General features: G+C 40.2%; 1 protein-coding gene across 3 annotated transcripts in view; it reads left to right on the forward strand.

The window, feature by feature from the left end:
* The window catches only part of Atad2 (ATPase family AAA domain containing 2), a 60169-nt gene that overhangs the window by 33940 nt on the left and 1645 nt on the right, over positions 1-24584 (forward strand). For all 3 annotated transcript variants that reach the window (XM_042673084.1, XM_042673085.1, XM_042673086.1), the window contains exons 20-27: positions 9041-9176; positions 12649-12845; positions 13547-13706; positions 14987-15109; positions 15230-15373; positions 16636-17028; positions 20112-20245; positions 23556-23684. In XM_042673084.1, coding sequence (XP_042529018.1) covers positions 9041-9176; positions 12649-12845; positions 13547-13706; positions 14987-15109; positions 15230-15373; positions 16636-17028; positions 20112-20245; positions 23556-23684 — 1416 coding nt within the window. The remainder of the gene's footprint in view (positions 1-9040; positions 9177-12648; positions 12846-13546; positions 13707-14986; positions 15110-15229; positions 15374-16635; positions 17029-20111; positions 20246-23555; positions 23685-24584) is intronic.

Consider the following 24584-nt stretch of genomic DNA (forward strand, 5'->3'; position numbering starts at 1 on the left):
ATTCTCAGCTTGCATATTTTCTTTTTTTTTTTTTTTGTCAGTCATGGGGCTTGTACTCTGGGCCTAGGCACTGTCCCTCAGCTCTTCAGCTCAAGACTAGCACTCTATCACTTGAGCTACAGCGCCACTTCTGGTTTCCTGGTGGTTTTATTGGAGATAAGAGTCTCGCGGTCTTTTCTGCCTGGGCTGGCTTTGAACCGTGATCCTCAGATCTCAGCCTCCTAAGTAGCTAGGATTACAGGCATGAGCCACCAGTGCCTGGTTATATTTTCTTTTTTCTTTTTTTTTTTTTGGGTCCGGTTGTGGGGCCTGAACTCTGGGCCTGGGCACTGTCCCTCAGCTCTTCAGCTCAAGGCTAGCACTCTACCACTTGAGCCACAACGCCACTTTTTGCTTATGTGGTGCTGAGGAATCGAACCCAGTGCCTCATGCATGCAAGGCAAGCACTGTACCACTGAGCCACCTTCCCAGCCCATATCAACAAAATTGGTTTGCAATTTTAGAACATTAGTAGAAAGATTCAGACACTAGTTAAAGAAATATGTTTTTAGTACTCTTAAGCATGGTTGTAGGCACTGAGATTGTAATAGTAAATAATAAACTAAAACTATACTCCTTTAAGAGAGAGAAAGAAATGTATTAAAAATTACTTGTGCTGGACTCCTGTGGCTTAGATTTCAGCCTCCTGAGTAGCTAGGATCATGGTTCAGAGCTAGCCCAAGAAGGAAAGTCCATGAGACTTACCTCCAGTTAATTACCAGAAAACTGGAAGTAGTGTTATGACTCAAAAAAGTGCTAGAGCGCTAGCTTTGAGTGAAAGAGTTCAGGGACAATGTCCAGGCCTCAAGTTTAAGCCCCGTGACTGACCAAAAATAAATAAATACTTGTTATGGGGGAAAACTTTGCTATGAACTTTTACAACAAGCTAGGTAAAGTCAGTGTTAAATAGAATAACTATGGTCTTGATAAGATAATCTCTGAAAACACAAAAAAAGTGAAAAACAGTCTGGGCACTAAAGGCTCATATCTATATTCCCAGCTTCTCAAGAGGCTAAGATCTGAGATCAAGGTTCAGAACAAAACAAAATAGTCCCAAGAGATTCAAGTGGTAGAGTACCAGCCATAAAGAAAACATCAAGTGACAAGTTGAGGCCCAGAGTTAAGCCACAGTACTGACACAGGAAAAAATAGGACCTGAAGGTCTGGGAAGGTGGCTCAGTGGTAGAGTGCTTGCGTCACATGCATGAGGCCCTGGGTTCAGCTCCTTAGCACCACATAAACAGAAAAGGCTGGAAGTGTTGCTGTGGCTCAAGTGGTAGAATGCTAGCCATGAGCTGAAGTGCTTAGGGACAGCACCCAGGCCCAGTAAGATGCAAGAAAGTCCCTGGCTAGAGGCCCTGAGGCAGTACTGGGTCTGCAAGGCCAGAGTTGCTAGTATAGCATATGTAAGAAAGGCAGGGTAAGAGGCTAGGGAGTTATCAAGGGACCAGATGATGTCTCTGGCTTTGTTTAAATAATTGATAGTGAAACCTAAAAGTTTAATAAGCAAGGAGAGATGATCACTGAGTATATATATTATAGCCTCTGAGTAGAGTGGATAAGTTTCTGGTCTAATTATCTAGTTCTTTAAAAAAAAAAATGTACAAAGGTGACCAGATTAACTCCCTCTCTTGCTTTCCCCCTCATTTGTTAAAGTAGTGGGTTATATTATGCCATCTTCATATATAAGACACGTGTTCTTCAGTAGTATTCATTACCCGTTATTCTCTCTGTCTCCTCTTCCTTTGTTATCTTCCTTCATACACTCCTAGGAATACATATAGGTTAGGTTTAATTGTACACATGAGAGAAAGTATGTGATAATTGTCTTCTCAAACCTAGCTGATTTTGCTTAACATCTCCAAATATATCCATTTTCATACAGATGAAATAATTTCATTCTTTATGGCTGAAAAAAAACTCCATTATTTCTATGTACCATATGTTCTTTTTCAGTGCATCAGTTGGGCACTTTGACTGATTCCATATCTTTGCTATAATGAATAACACTGCAATGAACAGAATGTATCTTACATTCCTTCAGATACATGTCCAAGAGTGGTGTTATTAGATCATATGGTAGGTAGGTCTGTTTTTAAGGAACTGCCAGACTGATTTCCATAGTGTTTGCAGTAGTTTGTACTACTACTACCTACAGTGTACAAGGATTTCTTCCCCCAAAACCCTTGTTAACAACTTTTGAGTTTGTCTTTGATGATAGCCATTCTGACTGGGGTGAGATGAAATGTCAGTATCATTTTTTTATTTTCACAGAGCCGAGAAAAGTCTGTTAGACCATCTCTTTAAAGAAAATGTTAGGGCTAGGAAGGTGGCTCAGTGGTAGAGTGCTTGCCTCGCATGCATGAGGCCCAAGGTTTGATTCCTCAGCACCACATAAACAGAAAAGGCCAGAAATGCTGCTGTGGCTCAACTGGTAGAGCACCAGCCTTGAGCTGAAGAGCTTAGGGACAGCTCCCAGACCCAGAGTTCAAGCCCTACGACCAACAACAAGAAAAAAGTGTTAGACCCTCTCTGCAAAGAGCAGAGCTGGAAGCATGGTATAAAATGCAAGCCAAGCGAACATGAGGCCCTGAGTTCAAACCCTAGTTTGACCACAAAAGCTCTTTTTTTTTTTGGTCAGTTGTGGGGTTTGAACTCTGGGTGCTGTTGTCCCTGAGCTCTTCAGCTCAAGGAGAGAGTGCTACCACTTGAGCTACAGCGCCACTTCTGGTTTTCTGGTGGTTTATTGGAGGTAAGAGTTTCACGGACCTTTCCTGCCTGGGCTGGCTTTGAACTGCGATCCTCAAATCTCAGCCTCCTGAGTAGCTAGGATTACAGGTGTTGAGCCACTGGCAGCCGGCTCACAGAAGCTCTTGATAGCCAGAGATATTGAGCATTTCTTTGTGTGTCTATTGACCATTTGTACTTTTTTGAGAATTGTCTGTTCATTTCATTTGCCCATTAGTTGACTTGTTGCTTTTGAGGTCCTTCTGTATTCTGATTATTAATTCCTTGTCAAATGAGTAGCAAAGATTGTCTTTAGGGTATCTTTTCATTTTAGTGATTGTTTTTGCTTGCAAAAGCTTTCTAATTTCTAGACTCTTCTTTACAGCCTTTCCTATATGTGGATATACCACTATTTTGAAACACTTTGTATGCAATTTTGTTAGCTGTGACTCTCTTTAAAAGTTCAGTTTAGTTTGATGATCTCAATTCTTCAGCTCTTATTTGTTTCCCAGATAGCATATATAGCCTCTCTAGTATCTCTTTGAAATGACAGCTGTGTTTTTGAATACTTTTTTTGTTTGTTCATTTTTATTTCCATTCTGACACAACGATCTTTACTCTAAACATTTCTTTTATGATATGACATGTGTTAGAAGTATTAATAATATAGACATTTATTTGTTGCTCACCTCTCACTAGGCTGGTAATAGATTGGCATGTCTTCTCTATGCCCTGTAGTCATTCAAACATGGTGAGAGAGTTTCTCATTTTCATTATGTCACTTTCCAGGTTTCTTTCATTCCAGCCTGCTGAAAAGACTGCCTCTTGCATGTGTCTGATCTGGAAGGTGGTGTATATCGTTTCCTGTCGACATTCCTTTGGCTAAACCTTAATCCTATGGCCATACCTTACTACAGAGGAGGCTAGGAAATAGAACACAGCATTGTGCTCAAAGGAGAATTGTGGTAATAGTAGGCTCTGCTACATATCACAACTTAGTTATATTTTCTATAAAATTCTTAAAATTTTGTCTTGTCTTGAATGTCTTAATTTTAATTTTTTCTTTGTGTATATGTGTGTCTGTCTCCATACTGGGGCTTGAACTCCTGGCCACAAGCTCTTACATGGCTTTTCCCTCTGATGACTGATACTCTACCATTATTTGGGCCGCTCTAACCACTTAATCTGTACCTCCATTCTAGCTTTTTGCTGGTTAATTGGAAATAAGAGTCTCTCAGACTTGTCTGTCTAGGCTGGCTTTGAACCACAATTCTCAGATCTCAGCTAGGATTATAGACAAGAGCCATTGCCTCCTGGCTTCTATTTTTATAAGGCCCTAGTCAGAAACAAATGAAGTATACCAGCAGTGTTCTGATTAGTACAGATTTCAGAATTGCTACTTATTAGCTGTCTGATATTATTGTCTTACTATTAGTCACCATCAGTTAGATCTTCATTACTCATCTTGAGGTTTGAAGTAAACAAACATGTTTGTACTTTGTTGGTCATGGGGCTTGAACTCTGGGCCTAGCCGCTGTCCATCAGCTCTTCAGCTCAAGACTGGTGCTCTACCACTTGAGCCACAGCATCACTTCTGGTTTTCTGAGTGGTTTATTGGAGATAAGAGTCTCACGTACTTTCCTGCCTGGGCTGGCTTTGGACCGTGATCCTGAGATCTCAGCCTCCTGAGTAGCTAGGATTACAGGCGTGAGCCACAACTGGCGCCCAGCCTCAGTTTGTACTTTTGGTAACAACAGTAGCTGAATTTCTCTGGTGCATATAAAGTGGTTGAAAAAAATAACTGATTTGATCTTAGAAAACTTGAGACTAAAAATTCTGTATTAAAAGGTGTGTTTTGTTTTGTGGTACTGAGCCTCAAACCTGGGGCCCTTGTCTGCTAACTTCATATGAGCTCTAAGCGATACCTCTAGCAAAAAGATTTTTTTTAAAAAAAAGAGTAACTTCTTTAGATCTTTTCTTTTCTTTTTTCTTTTTCTTTTTTATTGTTGTTGGTCATGGAGCTTGAACTCGGCCCAGGAGCTGTCCCTGATCTCTTCAGCTGTACCACTTGAGCCACAGCGCCATGGACTTTCCTGTCCAGGCTGGCTTTCAACTACAGTGCTCAGATTTCAGCCTCCTGAGTAGCTATGATTACAGGTGTGAACCACTGGTGCCCGGCTTCTTTAGATCATTTTTTTGGGTCATTTCCTACATAATTATATACTGTATGGGGGAAAACATCTGAATACCACACTGGCATAGGGCAAGGTGAAAGGACACAGATGAAGAGTTGCTTTTTTTTTTTTTTTTAAATGAATAATCTAGACGGTTGCCCTGTAGCCTTTAATAATTCAGTGGAACTGTCTATATGTCATTGAACTATAGTTTATATGAAGGATAGTATGTGTTCTATTATTAGCTACTTTACAACAGCTGTGTATATGCCTAAACACTGTTGGGTTCACACAACTTAGTATAGAAAGTTGAGAAAGATCATATCAATGTATTAGAAATGTCTATGAATCCATGAAAGACAAAGCTGTGGGATGCAATTTAAAAACAACCGTAATTCAGAGCATGTGCATGTATTTGAAAGCTAGAAGCTATTTCTTGCTCTGAGTTGGTACTAGAAAGAACTTCAAAGAGTCCTTTGACAACTGTGAATACTGCATTCTTCATTTCTAGTGAGGATTTTCCTCCTTTACGGCAATATCTTATACATGACTGCTGATATCAGCAGAAAAGGGAATCCTATTACCAGAAGACAAACTACTGGTACATTTGCTGCCAATGTAAGTTAGTTATTTTCCATAATTAATGGAGTCAGAAACCATAATAAACCAAAATATTACCTACATACAATGAAAAATTTCAAAGGCAGAGATGAGCTTCTAAGTAAAGCATTTGAGGAAAGATAACCACATAGATGATCATGCTTTTGTATTATAAATAGACTATGTAACAAAGAATCAATTGGAGATAAAATAACCCTCACAGCAAAGAAAATAAAAACCCCCATAGGGCTTGAAAAGAGGAGAGATGAGATGAATACATGGATAAAAGTGAGGTAGAAGACTTGAAGCAAAGTGAAACTTCTCACATTTTTCTCTCATAATCCACGTATCTAACACAAAAAGAATAGGGTGTGTGTGTGTGTGACTTACAGGCGAACAGAAAAGAAAAGCCAAGTACAAATTCCAATGAAAATCGCAAGAATATTTAAGTGGATTCTAAAACGTAGTATAGAGGAAAAAAGTTTTTTTAACATTTAAAAATAATTTGGACAATGAGAAAGATGTTGACTCACCAGATATTAAAGTACACCATACTAGAGTAATTAAAACTGGTGTTTAGCCAAAAAAGATTCTCAGGAATGATGGTGAACATAGTAATTTAGTAAAAATGCAGACTATCAATTACATTGGAACAAAAAGAGGAAAGATTTTATGAAGTTAGAGAAAAAACATTTTCATAGTTGTCAGCTTATTTCTGTTGCTTAAACAAATAGCTTATATTAACAATTTACAAAACATTTTTCAGCTCTAGGGGCTGGGAGGACTCAAAGGCTGGAAGATCAAGATACTGAAACAGGTTCATTGTCTGCTTCTAAGATAGTGCCTTATTACTTATATCTTCACAGTGTGTCTAAATGCTAAAAGGGTTAAAAAGTGGCCTGGCCAGATCTTCTGTAAGACACTTCCCTAATCACTTCCTAAACATTCTATCTCTTAATAGTTTAGTATTGGAGATTAGGTTTCCGTATGAATTTAGGGAAGGATATAGCATTGAAAACATAGTGATAATTGTGGTGCTTAGATGGCTCTACAAGGCAGAAAATGCCTATCTATATCAAAAAAACCCTAAACAAAGTATAAAAGAAACATACTAGCTATAAAAATGTAAAAAATTAATAATGCTTGCAAAGTTACAAAGGCTTGTTTTGAAACATCATTTTAGGTCTATTGTAGCTTATTTTTTCCTTTTCTGGTGTATATTAAAATATATAACAAAGCCGGGCGCCAGTGGCTCATGCTTGTAATCCTAGCTACTCAGGAAGCTGAGATCTGACTGAGGATCACAGTGCAAAGCCAGCCTGAGCAGAAAAGTCTGTGAAACTCTTCAATTAACCACCAGAAAACTGGAAGTGGCACTGTGGCTTAAGTGGTAGAGTGCTAGCCTTGAGCTGAAGAGCTGAGGGACAGTGCCCAGGCCCAAAGTTCAGGCCCGACCCTATGACAAAAAAATTTTTAAAAATTAAAAAATATGTATAAATAAAATAATATTTACTATTTAACCATAGCATGCAATTCATTGCCATTAGCTACATTTAGAAGGTTGAATAACCATCACTACCACTTCTGAACTTACTCAAAATCATCTTCCCCAGTAATGTTTCCTGTCTGTAATAGATTTCTGTCTGTTCTAGTACCTGATAGTATTTGTCTTTCATTTCTAGCTTACTTAATACAATTTCAAGATTCCCTCAGGCTATATCCTAAATCCAAGTTTTGGTCCTTTTTAGGCTAAATAATATTCCATTCTTTGTGTATCCTGCATTTTGTCTGTTTGGTGATGAACATTTGGGTTGTTTCCACCTCTTGATTTTTTGAATAATGTTGTGATTATTACAGGTTATCTTTGAATTACTGCCTTCGGTTGTTTGGAACATACTCTAAGAAATGGAATTGTTGAGGTTCATAGTAATTTAATGTTATCTTTTGAATAACCACCATAGAGTTTTCCAAAGGATCTGCATCATTTTGCATTCCTGAAAGCAGTCTGCCTGGTTTCCAATTTGTCCATATCCTTACCACATTACTTTTTAGTTTTTGTTCTTTTTTTTTTTTTGCCAGTTCTGGGGTTTGAACTCAGGGCCTGGGCAGTGTCCCTGAGCTTTGCTCAAGGCTAGCAATCTACCACTTGAGTCATAGTGCCATTTCCAGCTTTTTCTGTGTATGTGGTACTGAGAAATTGAACCCAGCGCTTCATACATGCTGGGGGAGCACTCTACCGCTGAGCCATATTCCCAGCCCTAGCCTTTGTTCTTTTTTTAACATTGACTCATACACATGCATCATATCTCACTTTGGGTTATGAAAGTTAATCTCAACAAATGTGTGTATGCATATGTGAGTGTGTGCATGTGTGAGCTGGGGCTTGAAATTGGAGTCTTAGCACTGTCCCTCAGCTTTCTCTGCTTAAAGCTAGTTCTTTGTGGTGGTTACTTGAAGATAAGAATCTCATGGGGAAAAATTTTTCATGGACTTTTCCTACCCAGGATAGCTTTGAACTGCCATCCTCAGTTCTGTTTTCACTTGAGTAGATAGAATTAAAAGCATGAGTCATCAACATTCAGCTCTGCCCAAACCCTTTAAATATAATAAAATCATGCCAGTCAACTGTATTCCTGAATCTTTAGAGAAAACCCTGTGTTGGGGCTGGTAAGGTGGCTCAGTGGTAGAGCGCTTGCCTTGCATGCATGAGGCACTGGGTTCGATTCCTCAGCACCACATAAGCAGGGGGGAAAAAGCCGGAAGTGTCGATGTGGCTCAACCGGTAGAGCGCTAGCCTTGAGCTGAAGAACTGAAGGACAGCACCCAGGCCCAGAGTTCAGGCCCCATGACCGGACCACCCCCCTCCCCCCAAAAAAAAAGAAAGAAAGAAAATCCTGTGTTGTTACTAATCTGTTACACACAGTTTGTACCTAAATCCAGCATGCTTTAAAAGACTTAGATTAAGAAAGTTGTTGCTGCTGGGCACCGGTGGCTCACATCTGTAATCCTAGCTACTCAGGAGGCTGAGATCTGAGGATCATGGTTCAAAGCCAGCCCGGGCAGGAAAATCCAGAAAAGTCAGTGAGACTCTTACCTCCAATTAACCAACAGAAAACCAGAAGTGGTACATGGTTCAAGTGATAGAGTGCTCACCTTGAGCTGAAGAGCTGAGGGACCGCACCCAGACCCAGAGTTCAAGCCCTATGACGGGACACCAAAAAAAAAAAAAAGCTATTGCTTTTCTAATACCTGGTTTATTGGAGGGAAAACACAATGAAAACTGTAGTTGCTTATGCTGTGACTTAAAAAATAATTATTTGACATATAAAACCAATTTGTTATCATTATGTCAGTATAAATGATAAAAATAATACCCAATACATGATAACAATTTCATAAAAAATTTAATCTATTGCACTAAATGATTGATAACCTCATTGTGTGTTTGTGTATGTTACATATATGTATATATGATATGTTTTGCATTTGTTTTCTCTAAGGTGCAAGAATTGTTCATCCATGATTATGGAGAGGTTTTTAATGTCCAGTTACCAGGTAAAGAAGAACGAACAAAGTTTTTTGAAGATTTAATTCTCAAACAAGCTGCCAAACCTCCTATATCGAAAAAGAAAGCAGGTTAGTCACCTGTGTAAAAGTTAACAATGTGTGTGTCATGTGCATGCACACATGTATATGCCCATTCTGGAACTTAACTTTGGGCCTGGGGGCTGTTGCTGAGCTTTTTTTTTTATATTTTTTTCATGATCATGGGGCTTAAACTCAGGGCTGGGGATACTGTCTCTGAGCTTTTGTGCTCAAGACTAGTAGTTTACCACTTCGAGTTACAGTGACAATGGAGTTTTCTGGTGGCTAATTGAAGGTAAGTGTTTCAAGGACTTTGCTGCCTGGGCTGGATTTGAACCATGATCCTCAGATCTCAGCCTCCTGAGTAGCTAGGATTACAGGTGTGAGCCAGCAGTGCCTGGCTCTGTGTGTGTGTGTGTGTGTGTGTGTGTGTGTGTGTGTGTGTGTCCTGGGCTGTGTGTGCTGGGCTGTGTGTGTGTGTGTCCTGGGGCTTTAACTAGGGCCTGAGCACTGTCCCTGAGTTGCTTTTACTCAAAGATAGCAATCTACCACTTGAGCCACCATCCCACTTCTGCCAAGTCTCATGGTCATGGATAGGGACTTTTCTACCCATGCTGGCTTTAAACCTTGATTCTCAGATCTCAGCCTCCTCAGTAGCTAGGATTAGACGTGAGCCATGGAGTCTAGCTTTGCTGAGCTTTTTTGCTCAAAGCTAGCACTTTACCACTTGAGCCACAGCTCCACTTCCAGCTTTTTGGTGGTAAATTGGAGATAAGAATCTCAAGGACTTTCCTGCCTGGGATGGCTTTGAACCATAATCCTTAAATCTCAGCCTCTTAAATAACTAGAATTACAGGCATGAGCAATCAGTACCCAGCCCATAATAATGAGATTAGGATATCCAATATCACAAGCTCAAAATTTTAGTAATGTGGTGATCTATCAGCTGCTTTAAAAAAGCCATTTTTCGCCGGGTGCCAGTGGCTCATGCCTACAATCCTAGATACTCAGTGGTAGAGCGCTTGCCTTGCATGCATGAGGCCCTGGGTTTGATTCCTCAGCACCACATATGCAGGAAAAAAAAGCCAGAAGTGATGCTATGGTTCAAATGGTAGAGTGCTAGCCTTGAGCTGAAGAGCTGAGGGACAGCACCCAGGCCCAGAGTTCAGGCTCCATGACCAGACCCCCCCCCCCCCCCCAAAAAAAAAAAAATTTGCATTTCCTTTATAGCCAGAAAGACAGAGCATTTCCTCATGTGTTTGTTGGTCATTCTTAATTCATCTGAGAAATCTTTTACCTCCTTTTAGCCATAACACCAGTTGGGTTTTTGAATGGTTATTTGGAGGTAAGAGCTCCACAAACTTTCCTGCCTGGGCTGACTACAAACTGATCCTTAGATCTCAGCCTCCTGCGTAGCTAAATCTTGAAGTTTTGTTTTTTGTTTGTTGGTTGGTTGGTTGGTTGGTCGTGGGGCTTGAACTCTAGGCTTGAGCACTGTCCATGCACTCTTCAGCTCAAGGAGAGCACTCTACCACTTGAGCCACAGTGCCACTTCCAGTTTTCTAGTGGTTTATTGGAGATAAGAGTCTCATGGACTTTCCTGCCCAGGCTGGCTTTGAACCGTGATGATCAGATCTCAGCCCCCTGAGTAGCTAGGATTACAGGCATGAGCTACTGGCGCCCGGCTTGCAGTGAAATTCTTAAGGCACACAAAGTGTTTGGTAGGATATCCCCAGTCTGTCCTTTAAGCTCACTTTATCCTTCCCTTTGTCTTTTTGTTACAAAGCTGTCTTTAAGCCACATACAGCTTCAGTTTCATTTATGCTTGTCAGCAGTTCTGTTCTCTCTCTCTCTTCTCTCTGTTGCTTGCTCTTGCTCATGCATGCATGTGCAAATGTGTGTGTACAAGTATGTACTAGTACTTTGAGGCTTAAACACAGCCTCAAGCTCTCACATAGGTTGTTCATTCAAGGCTGGCGCTCTACCACTTGGTTAATTGGAATAAGAATCTCACAGACAGGTGCCAGTCGCTCACGCCTGTAATCCTAGCTACTTAGAAGGCTGAGATCTGAGGATTGCGGTTCAAAGCCAGCCCAGGCAGGAAAGTCTGTGAGACTCTTTATCTCCAATAAAGCACTAGAAAAGTGGAAGTGGCGCTGTGGCTCAAGTGGTAGAACACTCGCCTTGAGCTGAAGAGCTGAAGGACAGTGCCCAAGCCCAGAGTTCAAGCCCCACGACCAAACAAAAAAAATCTCACCTCACAGACTCTTGCCCTGCCTAACTTTGAATGAACTACAGTCTTCAGATCTCAGCCACCTGAGTGGCTAGGATTACAGGCATGAGACACCTGTCTAGCTTCTCCTTCATTTTTGTGTAAAGTTCTGCTTAACTTTTTCATACCCCTAGTCTTTTTGTTTGTTTTTTATTTTTGTTTGTCAGTTGTGGGGCTTGAACTCTGCATGGGCACTGTTGCTGGGCCCTTCATCTCAAGGGTAGCACTCTACCACTTGAGCCAGTGTCACTTCCAGTTTTCTAGTGGTTTATTGGAGATGAGAGTCTCACAGACTTTCCTGTCCTGGTGATCCTCCAGTCTTAGCCTACTGAGTAGCTAGGATTACAAGTATGAGCCACCAACACCCAGCCCCTAGTCTTGAAAACGATGTATTTAATGTCTCTTAGAACTCCCTTAATAAATTGTCACCTTCTTGGTAAAGATCTTTTATCCTTTTAAACTCAGAGTACTCAGTATATCTGTTTAAAGAAAATTAAACTTTTATTTGAAATTTATCACTAGTTCAAGAACCAGTAAAGAACTACTTTTTTGTAGTTATAATATTCTTAGATAAAACTAAAGGAAGGTTTTATGGAGTTGGAGGCGTGGCTCAGTGCTCAGGCGCTGAGTTTAAGCCCCATGATTGCTGCAAACCACCCCCCCCCCCCAAAAAAAAGTACCAGAGGTATAATGACTTTCAGGGATTGGCATTCTAATTTATCAGTTATTATTTCTGGAGAAAGTATTTAATGGTTAAAAAAAACTGGTACTTTTACAGTCTTAAATTCTTGAGTTCCTAGGAAAGGGGTAACAATATTTGACAAGAAATGTACTCACTACCTTAAGTATATGTAACTAACTCTACATCACTTGATGATAAAATTAAACTTAAAAAAATAATAATAATAAATTTTGCCGGGTGCCAGTGGCTTATACCTCTAATTCTAGCTATTCAGGAGGCTGAGATCTGAGGATTGCTGTTCAGAGCCAGTCCAGGCAGGAAAGTTCATGAGATTCTTATCTCCAATTAACCACTAGAAAACTGGAAGTGATGCTGTGGCTCTAGTGGTAGAGCCTTGAGCTGAAGAGAGCAGAGACAGTGCCCAGGCCCAGAGTTCAAGCCCCACTACCAACCAAAAATAAATAAAATTCTTGAAATTCCTGGCAGATACAAAAACTTGCCAGGATTTGTAATTAATATTTGTCACTATCAAAATGATGGAGAGGTAGTAACTAAAAATCTTTATGTAGTTTTGCAGGCCTTAGAGGTACTCCCAGTAGCACCACCACCTGAGCCAAAACCATTGACTGAAGAAGAAGTAAAACGACTGGAAGAACAAGAAGAAGATACATTTAGAGAATTGAGGATTTTCTTAAGAAATGTCACACACAGGCTTGCTATTGACAAAAGATTCCGAGTGTTTACTAAGCCTGTTGACCCCGACGAGGTATTGATTTAATCATTGGCATATGTGTTTTCTAAACCATAATTCTTCAAAATCAGAATATTTGAATAGTTTATACTATAAACTAAACTTGTGTTTTTTGTATGGAAAATTTGTATTGAATTAGTGTTCTAGTAATGTCAAGACTTTAAGAGCTACTGAGTATTTTTTTTTTTCTGCCAAGAATAGGCAGTTAACTTTTTCTACCCAACCCAAACATTCTAAAAGCAAAGTTGAGAAAGTCTTAATGCCTCCTGCTAGTACTATGACCTGCACAATTAGCATTTGGTCAGAGTCACGGACTTGCAATATAGTACAGACTTTTCTGGAATATGCCATGGAGCTCAGGCTGACCTCTGACTGAGGATCCTCTTTGTCTCAGTTTTCTAGGTATTGAGAATATAGGCATGTGGCACGGTGCTTGATAGAAAGTCAGTTCTTATCTCTTAAGTTGACCGTGATGGATGGATGGCACTTCAGTGAGGAAAAGCATTTTAAAAGATGTTAATGAAGAATGTAGCTACTCAAGGAAAGGAGTAAATATAAAACAAACTGATTTTGATAGAGCCTAAAGTTTTACATTAATAGAATAGTCTTATCTCTTATCTCTATCCCTGCATAGACTGTTGCCTAGAAGAAACCTAAGTGAAATTTTTGTATTGTTAATGTTAATTTAGTGATCTGGTCATTTGTTTGAATTTTAGGTTCCAGATTATGTCACTGTGATAAAGCAGCCAATGGACCTTTCATCTATGATTAGTAAAATTGATCTACACAAGTATCTGACTGTGAAAGACTATTTGAGTGATATTGATCTAATCTGTAGTAACGCTTTAGAATACAATCCAGATAGAGATCCTGGAGGTGAGCCTTAATGCATTTTGCTTCCGTGGCTGGTGTTTTTGTATCAGGTGCTGTATTACAGGTAGATTATGTTCATCATGCCGTTTAGTGCTCTCAGCTACTTTACCAAGGAAGGTGAAGTTTATAAAGATTAAAAACCTCACTCAAAGTCATACTGCCAAGAAAGGGTAAAGGCAGAATTTGAATGCAGTCTTTTCACTCACAACTTTTAAATTTTATCCTTAAAAGCATGTCCAAATTTGAGAGCTTTGTCTGTACTGTATAGTGACAATTATGTGATTCATTCTGCAGTGAGGCACAAGACCATTTGCTTTACTAAGCATGTCAGTGCTCTTTTACAAAGTAGAAAGATAAACACTCTGTAATGAAGCAGATTCTTAAAGATTTGCTTCTTTAAAATCATGGCTATTATTATTACAAAAGTAATACTGTAGAGCTGAATGTGCAACTCAGCATAGAGCACTTGTCTAGCAAATGGAAAGTTCTGAGTTCAAATTCCAATACACAAAAGTTACATCGCATAAAACTTGCTAATACTAGTGATTTTAAAAAAAAAAAACAAAACAGCCAGGTGCTAGTGGCTGATGTTTTTTAAGACTAACTACTCAGGAGGCTGAGATCTGAGGATCACAGTTCAAAACTAGTCCAGGCAGGAAAGTTCATGAGACTTCTATCTCAATAAACTGTTCCCCTCCACCCCCCCCCCCCCCAAAAAAAAAAAAAATCCAGAAGTGGAGCTGTAGTGGTAGAACGCTACATTGAGCAAAAGCAATTCAGCTCAGAGACAGCCTCCAGGCCCAGAGTAAAGGCCCCAGAACTGGAACCAATCTAAGTCTCCTGTTATATTTTTTTCAAAGGAGGAAACTGCAAAAATTAGCGGTATCTTTCCAGATTTCTAGTTGTTGGTGCTTTTAAGTTAGGTTGATTAGTATAAGGAACTACCAAGAGTTCTGTTAAATAATTGGAAAGCTCACTGAGCTACACCCCTGTGTTTCTGATATTTCAAAGGGATTGAATAGGGTACACCACTAAAACTGTAAATGTATATATAATATGTCACTTGATTCATAACCAGAGCATTAGACTTGTACCAAAAGTAGAACAACACAATTCTAGTAACTTTACTACTGTGGTAAAAACAAAAGGGAATTATAAGAAATTAGACTAGGGAGCTGGGAAAGAAAAGAAATTAGACTATTAGCCCCACAAAGTTGAGATCATTTTTATAGGTAAATAATTGAGGGAGCATTAAAAATTGCATTTGTTTATTCGTTTCCCAGACCGCCTTATTAGGCATAGAGCCTGTGCTTTAAGAGATACAGCCTATGCAATAATTAAAGAAGAACTTGATGAAGACTTTGAGCAGCTTTGTGAAGAAATTCAGGAATCTAGAAAGAAAAGAGGTAGGAAAATAATTTGCCACTTGAAAAGTAGAATTCGTATGTAGTATATGGAATCCTTTTAAATCATTTATGTAAGTTTGAAATATGGACATCCTTTTTGAAATCCTGCATGTTTATAAGGTTGTAGCTCCTCCAAGTACGCCCCATCTTACTACCATGTGATGCCAAAGCACAGTACTCTCTCTACTGGGGACAAAAAATCAGATCTGGAGCATAATGAAAAGCTAAAGACACCTAGTACTCCAGTTGCTTGCAGCACTCCTGGTAAGTACTCTTGAATAATTTTATTTATTTATTTATTTTGGGGGGGTCCAGTAGTGGTGCCTGAACTCTGGGCCTGGGCGCTGTCCCTAAGCTCTTCAGTTCAAGGCTAGCGCTCTACCACTTAAGCCACAGCACCACTTCCGGCTTTTCTTTTTTGCCTATGTGGTGCTGAGGAATCGAACCCAGGGCCTCATGCATGCAAGGCAAGCACTCTACCACTGAGCCACCTTCCCAGCCCTTGAATAATTTTCATTTACAAAATCATAACCTTTATTCTCTTCTAATGCCAGTACTTTCTCCTTTTTTAAAAATTAATACCACTGATTTTGCTAATACTGAAACAGCTGTACATTCTTTTGGGGGGGGTCCAGTCATGGGGCCTGAACTCTGGGCCTGAGCACTGTCCCTCAGCTCTTCAGCTCAAGGCTAGTGCTCTACCACTTGAGCCACAGCACCACTTCCAGCTTTTTTCTTTTTTTTTTTTCTTACGTGGTGCTGAGGAATCGAACCCAGGGCCTCAGGCATGCAAGGCAAGCGCTCTACCACTGAGCCAACTTTCCAGCACAGCTGTACATTCTTGAAATCCCAAGTTTGTAACATACCTGTGCTTACCAGCTGGTGCTCTGCCACCATAATATGTATATAATGTACCTTGTGAATTCCAGTTTACCACCTGTGGATTGATTTTTTTACTAATTTTTACTTTCTATTAATCCTGGTATGTTTTCTGTTTTTAGACTAATTATTAATTATTCTTAGTGATATTCACTGCTTTGAATATGCACGCTGTATACCAATCAAAAGTTAAAACTAAATTTGTATATTACTTGTAAAATATTTTTCTCCACTTTTCCCTGTGTATATGTGTGTGTGTGTCTGTCTGTCTGTCTGTCTCTCTCTCTCTCTCTCTCTGATCCCATTCTGAATGTAATGCTACTGTAGATGTTTGAGATTTGACTGGATTCCTTATTACCTACTTTGACTTAATTGTGAATAATCTAATGACCCTCTTTTCCAATATGTTTTGACAAGTACATTACCATTCAATGATACTATTTGTCCTTGTGTCATTCTTCCTCCTGCCTTGGAATTCAGGTCATCCTCATCTTCTCATATTAATCTTTGGTTCTGTATTTCAACCATACAAAACTGCTTGTGCTTTCTCAATCTTCTTACTTTCGGCTTCTTTTTTCTATGACTCTCTTAATAATTTAGAGTTTTGTTGGATATTCTTCTTTATCTTTTTTTTAATTTATTTAAAGCTCCGTCTAAGAGGAAAATTCACAGAAAGTCAAAGTGGCATGTAGGCACCAAAACAAAACGGAGGAGAATTTCACAGACAAAGGATGATAGCCAAAATGCTGCCAATGAGCAAATGGAGAGTGACACAGAGGAAATCCAAGATGTGAGTGCAGATCATGAGCCTAGGAATACAGGGGAGTCTTCAGTAGAAGAAAATGAGAAGCAGCAGAATATCTCTGAAAACAAAAGTGACTTGGGAAATAATAGTCCAAGTACTTGTAATGATGAGAATGAACTTGAAGAATCTAGGAAAACTACAGCATCTACTGAATTGAGAAAAGATAAGATTGCTTGCAATGGAGATGCTGCTAGCTGTCAGATAATAGACATTTCTGAGGAAAATGAAGCAAAAGGTAAGTATCAGTTTAAAAGTGCTGGTGGTTCTTTTTTTTTTTTTTTTTAAACAAGTTTATTTGTTTTGTTGGTCATGGGGCTTGAACTCTGGGTCTGGGCGCTGTCCCTCAGCTCTTCAGCTCAAGGCAAATGCTCTACCACTTGAGCCACAGCGCCACTTCTGGTTTTCTGGTGGTTTGTTGGAGATAAGAGTCTCACCGACTTTCCTGCCCAGGCTGACATTGAACCGCGATCCTCAGATCTCAGCCTCCTGAGTAGCTAGGATTACAGGCGTGAGCCACCGGCGCCCGGCTTAAAGCAGTTTCTTATGATTTTTGCTCAGTAATAAATCAACTCTTCCTTTTGTTTTTGTTTTTTGGTCAGTCATGGGGCTTGAACTCTTATCCCGGGCTGCTGTCCCTCAGCTCTTCAGCTCAAGACAAGCACTCTACCACTTGAGCCACAGCATTTATTGGAGATAACAGTCTCACAGAGTTTCCTACCCGGACTGGCTTTGAATTGTGATCCTCAGATCTCAGCCTCCTGAGTAGCTAGGATTCAGGTGTGAGCCACCAGCACTCGGCTTCTTTTGTTCTATTTTTTTGTGCTGGTCCTGGGACTTGGAATTCAGGGTGCTGTCCCTGACCTTTTGTGCTCAAAGCCAGTGCTCTTATCATTGAGCTACAACTCCACTTCCAACTTCTTGCTGGTTAATCCGGGGTAAGAATCTCACGGACTTCCCTGCTTGGGTTGGCTTTCAGACCTTGATCCTCAGATCTCGGCCTTCAGAGTAACTAGGATTACAGGCGTGAGCCACCAGTATTGTACACCTCGCTGTAGAATAAATCTGTTAGTATTAACTGCTATGGTTCTGCTTCCACGTTTTCTATTTAGGATCATGTTCTTCTGAACCTTTTTTTTAATTTTGTTTTAGATTTGTGGGAAAGATAAACATTTAGTCATATAAAGCAAGATTGGTGGGCTGGGAATGTGGCTTAGTGGTAGAGTGCGCTTACCTAGCATGCATGAAGCCCTGGGTTCAATTCCTTAGTACCGTATAAACAGAAAAGGCTGGAAGTGGTGTTGTGGCTCAAGTGTGTAGAGTGCTAGACTTGAGCAAAAGAAGCTCTGAAATAGTGCCCAGGCCATGAGTCCAAGCCCCAGGACTGGACAAAAAAAATATTGGGTGAGCCGGGCGCCAGTGGCTCACGCCTGTAATCCTAGCTACTCAGGAGGCTGAGATCTGAGGATCGCGGTTCAAAGCCAGCCCGGGCAGGAGAGACCGTGAGACTCCTATCTCCAATAAACCACCAGAAAACCGGAAGTGGCGCTGTAGCTTAAGTGGTAGAGCGCTCGCCTTAAGCTGAAGAGCTGAGGGACAGCGCCCAGGCCCAGAGTTCAAGCCCCACGACCGACAAAAAAAAAAAAAAAATATTGGTAACAGGGTCAGAAATCTTATTTGGATTACATAAAAGCATTGCCTGGTGCCAATGAAGTATTGACTAAGTTACTAAGATTGGGGTTTTTTCGTGTTATATACACAGAAAAATTAAGTCTTTTGGAAGGACTTTTTTGAGTTGAATTTGGGGTAACAATAGATAGGATGGACAAGGATATAGCCTTTTGAATGTGGATAGTATTTTATGTATCTGTCTTTCTAGTCGTTCTGGAGTTAAAACGGTTACAGAGTCGAAACATGCTGAGCAAGATCCTTAACCACAGCATGGGGATACTTCATATGTTAACCTTCAGTGTATAACTTCACATTTTGTTTGGGGGTCATAGTTTTGTGTTTCGTATACCATTAGAGTCACTATTTAGAGGACCAAACTTATTTGCATAGAGATCAGGAAATCTGAGTTGTTGTTTGAGCTCTTAAAACAACTAGTTTTATGGCCTTAGAAAAGACCTATACCCACTCTACATTCTTCTCATCTGTCAGTGAATAAATTGCTGTAGTTCAGGGATCAGACTTAAATAGCCTTAAATCAGGTAGCAGATACTTTCAGCTAGACAGAGGCCATATGGTGTCTGTGTTATAGCAGCTGAACCCTGCTTGGAAACTACATTAACAGAAAAATGGATCTCCCCATCCACCCCCGCCCCCGCAATGGTACTTCACTCAGAGCTGTGCTCTGTCATTTAAATCACACTTTCAGTTCCACTTTTTCTTTTTCTCGGGGGAGGGGGGGGTCCGGTCGTGGGGCCTGAACTCTGGGCCTGGGCGCTGTCCCTCAGCTCTTCTGCTCAAGGCTAGCGCTGTACCACTTGAGCCACAGCGCCACTTCCGGCTTTTTTCTTTTTGCTTATGTGGTATTGAGGAATCGAACCCAGGGCCTCATGCATGCAAGGCAAGCGCTCTACCACTGAGCCACCTTCTCAGCCCCTCCAGTTCCACTTTTTGCATATTTGTCTGCTCAGGCTAGCTTTGAACTGAGATTCTCAGCCTCCTGAGTAGGTAGGATTATAGTGTGACTCAGGAGTGCATTGTTCACCTATTATTACTACTATTGCTACTGCTACTATTTTAATGGTACCAAGGATTAAATAGAGGGCCTTTCATGTTCCACCATCGAGCTATACTTCCAGCCCTTTTAAACTTTTTATTTTGAGGACTGGGAAGGTGGCCCAGTGGTAGAGTGCTTGCCTGGAATGCATGAGGCCTTGAGTTCGATTCCTCAGCACCACATAAGCAGAAAAAAGCCAGAAGTGGCTCTGTGGCTCAAGTGGTAGAGCGCTAGCCTTGAGCTGAAGAGCTGAGGGACAGCACCCAGGCCCAGAGTTCAGGCCCCACGACTGACCCAAAAAAAAAAAAATTTTAATCCGGTCTAACTAGGTAACTGGCCTTGAACTTTCCATCCTCCTGTCCCATCCTCTTGAGTACTGAGATTACAGATATGTACCAGATTACCTTTTCTCAGCTTTTAAATTCTAGGATTGTGCCCAAGGCAGTCAAACCTGAAATACTCAATTTGAAAATTATTTTTCAATTTGCATTTAATATAAATAACAGGTGTTTTCAAGATTAACCCAGAATTAATACTAGTTTTTAGTGAAATTCTGTTATTTGATCTGCCTGCTATTTGTCTCTTTTCCATTCTAGAAATGTGTCTTCTGCGAATGACTAGAGCTAGACGTTCCCAGGTAGAACAACAGCGACTCATCAGTGTTGAGAAGGCGTTGGCAATTCTCTCTCAGCCTACACCCTCACTTGTTGTGGACCATGAGCGGTTAAAAGTATGTAAATTGAAATCATAATGCTTCCATACATACTGTTAATTCCCAAACACTGGATTGTGAACTAGAGGCAGGATGCCTGTATAGGAAGTACACAAGGAACTAAAACTTTGCTTCCTCTTAGCTTCCCTTTTTTGCTCTTCTTCCTGTGTCCCATTAGGAATTTTATCTGAGAATCTGTGAGAGGAACCAGAGGGAAAGTAGCTAAGTGATTCTGATACACTGCCAGATTTCTTGGCACCTCTCTTTCCCTGTTCATTCCCCTCCATTTGGTATTCTTCCTCACTATTCAAATAAAATAACATCCTAACAGCATTTTACAGTACTGATAACTCTCCTCCCTTGATTGCCATCTTCCTAAAGCAGTCCTTATCTTCATCCATGCTCATGAGTTTCTCAGATTTTCTTTACCCTTTTCTATACTGTGCGCTCCTGGTTAATCATCACCTAGTAAACGTGGCAGTGCTGACTCTGGAATGCCCACCTTTACACTCCTCAACAGCAATCTTCACCTTCACAACTAACACCTTGGATGTGTGTAGTTGTTTTAACATACTTGAAATAGAACTGATGTATTATCCTTTAACTTCAAACTAGAAAAAATTACATCCCACTTCCAATTTAAGTTGTTTTATTTTGGCCACATTTCAAGTCTGAAAATATTTGGATTTGTATTATATAGAACTATATATACTTACCAAAGGTATTTCTCCAGATAAATTTTTTTTGTTTTGACATGATTGAAGGGAATCCAAGTACATGGTAAATCTGCAGGTAACAAACCAACTTGTCCAGTTGGAAATTTTTCTTTTCTCTCTTTCTCCTTCATCCCTATAGTTTTTTGTGTTTTTGTTTTTGTCAGTCATGGGGCTTGAACTCTGGGCCTAGGCACTGTCCCTCAGCTCGTAAGCTCAAGTCTAGCACCCTACCATTTGAACCATAGCGACACTTCCAGCTTTTTCTGCTTATGTGATACTGAGGAATTGAGCCCAGGGCCTCATGCCTGTGAGGCAAGCACTCTACCACTGAGCCACCTTCCCAGCCATCCCTATTGGTTTTTCCCTCCTGTTTTAGAATCTGGTTCAAATTGCTTTGGTTGTCCTAAATTTTGTTTCTATTTGTGTCAGTGCTGTAGCTTGATCTCAGGGTTTCACACTTTTGCTTATCTTCTTATCTGTTAAAGCCTAATACTCAAAACTAGTTATTGAAATAAAATTTTATATTTTTTAATTTTTTTTTTTTTTTTTTTTTTGTCTGTTGTGAGCCTGAACTCTGGGCCTGGGCGCTGTCCCTCAGCTCAAGGTTAGCCTTCTACCACTTGAGCCACAGCGCCACATCGGCTTTTTCTGCTTATGTGGTGCTGAAGAATCCAACCCAGGGCCTCATGTATGCAAGGCAAGCACTCTACCACTGAGCCACCTTCCCAGCCCTGAGATATATATATATTTTTTTGTTTTGTTTTTTTTAAGCCTAATACTCTACCACTTTAAGTCAGGTTTCCATTTCTGGCTTTTTGCTTGTTAATTATAGACAAGAGTCTCTTGGATTTGTCTGCCCAGGCTGGCTTTGAACTTTGATCCTTAGATCTCAGCCTCCTGAGTGACTAAGATGACTTAGTTGAAAAAACTAACTTTAAAAAATATATGAAGCCGGGCGCTGGTGGCTCACGCCTGTAATCCTAGCTACTCAGGAGGCTGAGATCTGAGGATCGCGGTTCAAAGCTAGCCCGGGCAGGAAAGACCGTGAGACTCCTATCTCCAATAAACCACCAGAAAACCGGAAGTGGCGCTGTAGCTCAAGTGGTAGAGCGCTCGCCTTGAGCTGAAGAGCTGAGGGACAGCGCCCAGGCCCAGAGTTCAAGCCCCACGCCGACAATATATATATATATGAAGCTGGGCACCAGTGGCTCACATCTGTAATCCTAGCTACTCAGGAGGCTGAGATCTAGGATCGCAGTTCAAAGCCAGCCCGGGCAGGAACATCCATGAGACTCTTATCTAATTAGCCACCAGAAAACCAGAAATGGCACTATGACTCAAGTGTTAGAGTGCTCACCTTGAGCTAATGAACTCAGGGACAGCGCCCAGGCTGAGTTCAAGACCCATGACAAATCAAAAAAAAAAAAAAAAAAGTGAAATTAAAATCTCACAAATCTCATAACTATAAAAAGAAGAACTTTAGTTCACCATGTTTTGAGGGGTTAAATATAGTAATTAATTGCCTTATTAATCAGTTCTAATGTATTTTCCAGCCTTATTTTACTCATTATACAGGCATATCATTTAGTCAATTATAGATAGTCATTTATTCAGACTACTTCAGCTTTTTACTTTCCCTAAGTATTATAACTGACAAAAAAGAGGCTGTAAAAGTTGAGTATATCTATTAGACATGCAATAAATAAATAATGACCTTTTTTGAGAATATTAACTTACATAAAGGAGAGAATTAGTGTGTTTGTTGACCTATACTTAAATGATTGTTTTCTCACTTGTTTTCATGACCATTATGTGCAACTTTTTGTTTTTTTGGTGGTGGTGGTGGTGGTCATGGGGCTTGAACTCTGGGCCTGGGCGCTGTCCCTCAGCTTCTCAACTCAAGGCTGTTGTTCTACCACTTGAGCCACAGAGACACTTCAGACTTTTTCTGCTTATATGGTACTGAGGAATCGAACCTAGGGCCTCATGCATGTGAGACAAGCACTCTACCACTGAGCCTTCTTCCCAGCCACTGTGCAACCATTTTATGTTTTGGGGTTTTTGTTTTGTTTTGTTTTTTATACTTCATTGTGATGGCACAGCCTGGTAGGGCCACATTTGGATAATTGCAGAAATACAGTGAGTCTACCATTTATATGATTTTAGTCTTGAGGGAAAAAGGATAATAACTAGAAAAAGTCTGTTTTATAAAGTGAGCCCTGAAGTGATAAGTAACTTATCATTTAAGTAGTATTATTTTTAGTTTTTATATAATGGACTTGATCGTACTATGTCTATACTGCCATTAAATACACTATTAATCTAATTTGAGGTTATTTTTAAATTTGTGTGTAGAAATTTTGGATAAAACTGAAATTGGCATCTTCCTCTGGTAGTTTTGAGAATGAAGTTCATACAGTGCAAAGGCCAGGATCACAGAATGATGATGAAGTTAAGTATAGCTAAGTGTCAGGGGCTATCACATCTCAAATGCTTTAGTCCATTCTCTCTCTTGTCTTTTACAATGGCACTTTCCCAAACTTTTAGAATTATATTTCTTGTCTCAGATAATTTTATCATACATGTGGAAACACTCGTGTTTTTTCTTTTAGGATATTTTAAAGGCTGTTGTTAAAAAAAGTGAACAATACAATATATTTCAACTGGAAAATTTATATGCAGTGCTCAGCCAGTGTATTTATCAACATCGTGGGGACTATGATAAAACCACACTTATTCAGGTAAGTTACTGAGTTGAATTTTGTGTGTGTGTGCATATGATTTTGTTGAAGTATTGTCCAGCAAATGTCTCTACTAGATTTTTTTTTTAATTTTAAATTTTTATTTTTTATTGTGAAAATACTGTACAGAGGGGTTACAATTACATGGACAAGATAATGAGTACATTTCTTATCAAGCATTGTAGCCTCCTCCTTTGTTTCCCTTTCCCATCCCTTCCCATCCTCCCCCCACCCTCCCTGAGTTGAATTTTTTTAGGAGACTTTTTTTGTCGGTCATGGCCTGAACTCTGGGCCTGGGTGCTGTCCCTTGGCTCTTCAGCTCAAGGCTAGCGCTCTACCACTTGAGCCACAATGCCACTTCCAGTTTTTTCTGCTTTTGTGGTACTAAGTAATCAAACTCAGGGCCTTTAAATGTTCTTTTTGCCACATAAAATATCTCTTCTATAAAATGGCAGAAGCTTGCCAGGCACCAGTGGCTCATGCCTGTAATCCTAGCTACTCAGGAGACTGAGATCTGAGGATCACTGTTCAAAGCCAGACCAGGCAGGAAAGTCCATGAGACTCTTAACTCCAATAAACCACTAGAAAACTGGAAGTGGTGCTGTGGCTCAAGCGATAGAGAGCTCACCTTGAGCTGAAGAGCTGAGGGGCAGCGCCCAGGCCCAGAGTTCAGGCCCCACGACCAACAACAAAAAAAATGGCAGAAGCTTTTATTTAACTGATTATTAAATGTTTAGAAGTCAGGTTTGATAGCACATGCTTATAGTTTCAGCCCTTGGGAGGTTGAAAGAGGACCGAATTCTAGGTACCTTGTGGTACATAGTTCAAGTTCAGCCAAGAATACATAGTGAGACCATGTCTCAAACTATAAAAAAGAAATTTAAATGCTATTTTAATATG

This window comes from Dipodomys spectabilis, unplaced genomic scaffold, assembly GCF_019054845.1.
Source record: "Dipodomys spectabilis isolate Male_0828 unplaced genomic scaffold, ASM1905484v1 ptg000783l, whole genome shotgun sequence".
In the NCBI taxonomy this organism is placed as follows: Eukaryota; Metazoa; Chordata; class Mammalia; order Rodentia; family Heteromyidae; genus Dipodomys; species Dipodomys spectabilis.